This window comes from Charadrius vociferus, unplaced genomic scaffold (assembly GCF_000708025.1).
Source record: "Charadrius vociferus isolate BGI_N301 unplaced genomic scaffold, ASM70802v2 scaffold2902, whole genome shotgun sequence".
Lineage (NCBI taxonomy): Eukaryota > Metazoa > Chordata > Aves > Charadriiformes > Charadriidae > Charadrius > Charadrius vociferus.
The window spans coordinates 2,292-6,933 of NW_009647128.1; the positions used below are offsets into that span (position 1 = coordinate 2,292).

General features: G+C 61.1%; 1 protein-coding gene across 1 annotated transcript in view; it reads right to left on the reverse strand.

Annotated features, from left to right (window-relative positions):
* Window positions 1-4,082, reverse strand: part of LOC104296022 (zinc finger protein 777-like) — a gene marked incomplete at both ends in the record, with an annotated part of 5,553 nt that extends 1,471 nt beyond the window's left edge. The window contains 5 exons of the mRNA XM_009895844.1: window positions 139-272; window positions 1,208-1,357; window positions 1,797-2,051; window positions 3,017-3,130; window positions 3,956-4,082. Coding sequence (XP_009894146.1) covers window positions 139-272; window positions 1,208-1,357; window positions 1,797-2,051; window positions 3,017-3,130; window positions 3,956-4,082 — 780 coding nt within the window. The remainder of the gene's footprint in view (window positions 1-138; window positions 273-1,207; window positions 1,358-1,796; window positions 2,052-3,016; window positions 3,131-3,955) is intronic.
* Window positions 4,083-4,642: the final 560 nt, after the last annotated feature.

Sequence of the window (4,642 nt, forward strand, 5' to 3'; positions counted from 1 at the left end):
GAGGGAAACACAGCCCGGGGCTGCCAAGCTCCAGCTCCGCTCCCGAAACGACGCGCCCACCGTTTTTGGCCTCCCCGTGACAGGACACGGGGACAGACCCCCCCCCTCCTTGGTTTTGTTTGGCGAGACCGGCCCTACCGCCGACACGTGCAGCAGGACGCGCAGCCAGCGCGCCCCGAGGAAAGGCGAGCGGTGGATCCCTCGCACGTCACTCCGCGCTGGACTTTGAGCCGAGCATGTGTACCTTTCTAGGAAGAGCAGCCACGCTTTCCCTAGAAGAGGCAGCGGGATGTATCAACGCCACGGCCCGCTCCCCGCCGACGGAGGGGTCAGCGGGGGAAACCCACGCTCCCAGGTCCTCCTTCCCACCTCCTCGCAGCAAGGAGCCTCCCCCATGCGGACCCCGAGGGCTATCACCGCTCGGCCACCGGCACCCGCGCTCCGCTCAGGGCATTGCTGCAGCTCCCGCTCAGCCCCACGCGGCGGCGGCGGTGCTGGCTCTCGGACGAGGATCGGCTCCAGCCCTACTGGTGGGTTGGCTGGTTTCCTTTAGAAACCTGTGAGGAGACCACAGGACCCCGGAGGTGGAGTTGAGGAAGACCTCAAGAGCCCAACTCCCTCTTTCTTGGTTTGCGTTATACCATCGCAAAGCCGTCGGAAGGCAGGGAACCCACTGGTCCGTCTCCCCGCTTTCCCATCTCCACCTTCGAAGCGCGGCTGGAGGGCCTGGCCCGTATCTGCCACCCAACTGGCAGACTTCTTCACCTGAACCACCCGGTACCACCTTCTCACAGAATTTTTAGAGTTGGAAGGGACCTCCAGAGCTCACCCAGTCCCACTCCCCTGCTAAAGCAGGACTGCCCGGAGCACATCCCTCAGGACTGCATCCAGGCGGGTTTTGAAAATCTCCGGAGAAGGGGACTCCCCCACCTCCCTGGGCAGCCTGTGCCACTGCTCGGTCACCCCAACCGTAAAGAAGTTTTTCCGTGTGTTGGAACGGAACTTCCTCTGTTCCAACTTGTGCCCGTCGCCCCTCGTCCTGTCACTGGGAACCACCGAGAAGAGTCTGGCTCCATCCTCCTCCAACCCACCCTTTCGATATTTGTATGCCATAATAAGGTCTCCCCTCAGCCCTCTCTTCTCCAGGCTGAAGAGTCGCAGCGCTCTCAGCCTTTCCTCATCTCTCCACTAAATAACCTCACCGCACCTTTCCCTCCCGACAGCTTGCACTCCACGGACCTTCTGCCGCCCTCGTTCCTGTCCCCGAGCGACTGGCCGACGTGCGGGACCCCACGCGTTCCTCCAGCCGAGCCCAGCGCGTACTCTCCTGAGCGGCTTCCACCGTTCCTCTGCACCGCTAACACCAGGGCAGGAGCCCTCAACCCACATCCCGCCCTCCGCAACGGTGGCGTTTTGGCAGCGGGGGCTCACTGGGGCTCTCACTGGGGCCCGGGACACGTCCTCGCTTGCCCTCCGTGTCTAACAGGGGCTTTTCCCACTCAGGGAGGACCGAGCCACTGCTTGCTCTGCTCTGGAGCAGGTCAGGTGCCCTCAGAGACCACGCTCCGATGTCCACCGCATACGCGCTGCCTCCTCTTCCCGACCTGAGGTCTCACCGCAGCTGCTCTTGAGGTTGACGCAGCCAGAAACTTTCCTTCTGGTGCTGGTTCTGGGGTGGGATTTAACCCTTCTCCTTCGTCCAACCCTTTCCCCAACCCACCGCAGCCCCTCCTCAGCCTCCCGTCCCTCCCCGCCGCCGTGCCACGTGCCGCCGAGCTGCGCGCTGAGCGTCTCACCTGTGCAGCTCCCGTGGTGAACGATGACTCTCTGGATCTCGTTGAAATCAGCTCCGTATTCGGACGAGTCCCCCAGGCTGGTTCCCGGCAGGTCCCTCGGAGGGGAGACGGAGCCGTAGGGGCTCTCACAGGCTGGTTCCTCGTCCGGACTCTGGAAGCTCCCCTCCGACTGCCCCGACATCCCGTGCAGCTCGGCGTTTTCGGGGCTGTCTTCAGGAAGGAGCTCCTCCGTTTTGATCACGACCCTTATACCAGCTGAAACAAAGAGAGATTCCCGCTCGCCATCATTCCTGGGAGCCAGGAGGAAGAAACCGCTCGCAGCAATCCCCTCCGGCTCCCCGTGGGTCGGCTCGGGCCGCTGATCCCACAGAGGGCTTTCATTTTTGCATTTGCTCGGTCACTTCTGCTCTCCCTTCAGCCCCTGCTCTTCCACCGTCCCTGCCACGCTCCTGCCTCTCGCCTGGGATCCTCCGCAGGCACAGGGGACTCAGCGCCGGCAGCTGAGCATCCCTCCGCCACCCCCAGCCCCCCGCCACGGTGCCGGGCCGGCAGCTCCCTGTGCGCAGCGGAGGATTTTTCTTTTCCCGTTGACCTCAATTTAACTTCCAGATCCTCGTCACCAAGAGCACGGCCAAGGGGTCGGAGCGACCGGGGCCAGAGACCTGCAGCGGAGCCGACACCACCTCTTCTTGGACACCTCCTTATCTCCTTACCAGTCCCCCTTATCTCAGAGCAGGAGCCTCTCCAGGACTCGGGGTCCCCGGTGCCCCACTCCCAGCCCAGCCAGACCCTCGGAGAACCCGCTCAGTACCCTGCGCGCGGGACGGGAGCAAGCTTCCCCACCCCGGGGGGGATGCTCCAAGGATAAACCCAGGCGCCGTCCGCACAACGGGAGAGGCCGGAGAGGGGTTTTTTTTGGGGGTGGATGGGGTTTCCCAAGGGGATGCGATTCTCCTTTCTCGCCAGGGACGCCGTCTCCCTGAGGACCTGGTCTGGTTGCAGACGTTTCCCTTGCTGACGGCTCCCAGCGCCCAACTCTCTGGGCTCCTCTTGCCCTGGTTTATCTGTTAAGCCGTACCTGGACATCAAATCTCTAATCAGCCAAACCTTTCCCGCTCGTCCGCAAGGCTCCTCCCGCTAACCCCCTCGGGCACGGCTCTCAGCGCCACTTGGGGTGAGCAGCTCCTCCGAACGCGACCTACGGCTCCCCTCGCGCTAACCTGCGGTGGCATCGGTAATGATCTCGCTCTCTTCCAAGTCCTGCTCGTTCCTGACCCGCGGTTCCTCTCCTTGCTCGATCTGAGACAAAACACCAGGTTTGGAAATTGCATAGTCTGTTGAGAGACAGAGGGATGGAGGGATTACTGCACAGGCAATCCTAATATCGGCTTCCACCTCTCCCCGGCGCCCGGAGGGGGACGCGAGAAGACACTCGGGAACGTCCACCAAGGCTCTGCAGGCAGCAAAGCCTGGCGCTGCAGGCAGGTCAGCCGCCCTGGATGGGCAGAAGAGAGTCACGGAGGCAGCAGCTGAGGTGCCACGCGCGGGAGGAGCGACCTTCGAGGAGAAACCCAACCCGTCCATTTTTCGGGCAGGGTTTTAGAACTTCTCAAGTAAATTCCTGGCTCTCCCGAAGCCAAAAGCTTTTCACCTCTGGCCCCGGCAGAGCCAGAATTTCTCCTGCAGCTTCATCAGGAAACGCCCCAAAGGAGCATAAGGTATAACCGCATCAGACAGCTTTTCGCTCTGCAAAACTTTCCTCTAAAGGGGCGCACGGGCTGGTACCCGCCGCTGACCCAGAGGATGAAGGGAAACCCTTCCAACAGCCACGGGGAAGGTGCTGGCTTTTCCCCAAGTAACTCTGGCTGGAAGGAGGCTCAGGAGGTCTCCAGCCCACGCGCGGGCGGCCCCCACCCAACCCGGATGGCATCGTGTACCCCAAACCCAGACATCGCCCGAGGGATGCCCTTACCCAGACTAGAAGCATCCATCCTCTGGTTTTAAGTCTCCGTTTAAAATGGGACGTTTGGGTCTCAAGGGGATCCGAGAGGATCTCCGAGGAGGACTCCGAAGACGCCCAAGCCCACGGGCAGCCACGACCCCAGAGAACTTGCCTTTCACGGGGCAGGGGGGGGGGAGCGAGGACACCCCGTATTTACCCAGGGAGATGAGCGACTCGTAGTTCCCCTTCATCACGTTCTTGTACAGCTCCTTCTGCCACTCCTCCAGCTTCTCCCATTCCTTGTTGTTGAAATAGACGGACACGTCGTCAAAGGTCACCGGCACCTGCAACCACAAGCAGCACAGGTTCAGGCGGCCGTCTCGCTTCCCCAAAAGCCCGGCGCGTTATCTCCGGTCGCCGGCAGACCAGTCCGCCATCGGACACGGCCAGGCTTCAGCTACTTCGTGGCCATCGATGAGTTGGTTTTTTTTTTTTTTTTTATATTTAAAACAACTCCCGGACACGTATTTCTACGAGATTAAAGGTCTCAGCCCAACAGCCGGTTCCCAGCGCTGAACCCAGAGCGTGATTTCCCCAAACAACACTGAAATCCTCCTCTTGGTCCCTGCACCGGCAGGGACGACTCCGCAGGGGAGACCGGGTTTGCGCCCGCCTGGAGGGACCGTAAAGGAGATAAAAATCGGGCATCAGGGCCGGACCTCATCTCTATTGATGAGCTGACGTAAAAACCCAGATTCAATTACCCCAGAACTCGAGGGAAAACTCTACCCGGGCCTGAAGGGCTCCCAGTTATCGTTAGTTATTGCGTGCAAATTGGCCGGGAGCAGACCGCAGCTTTCAAGCCTGTTGGCCGAGTGATAATTTCTAAGGATAAATTCAGGAT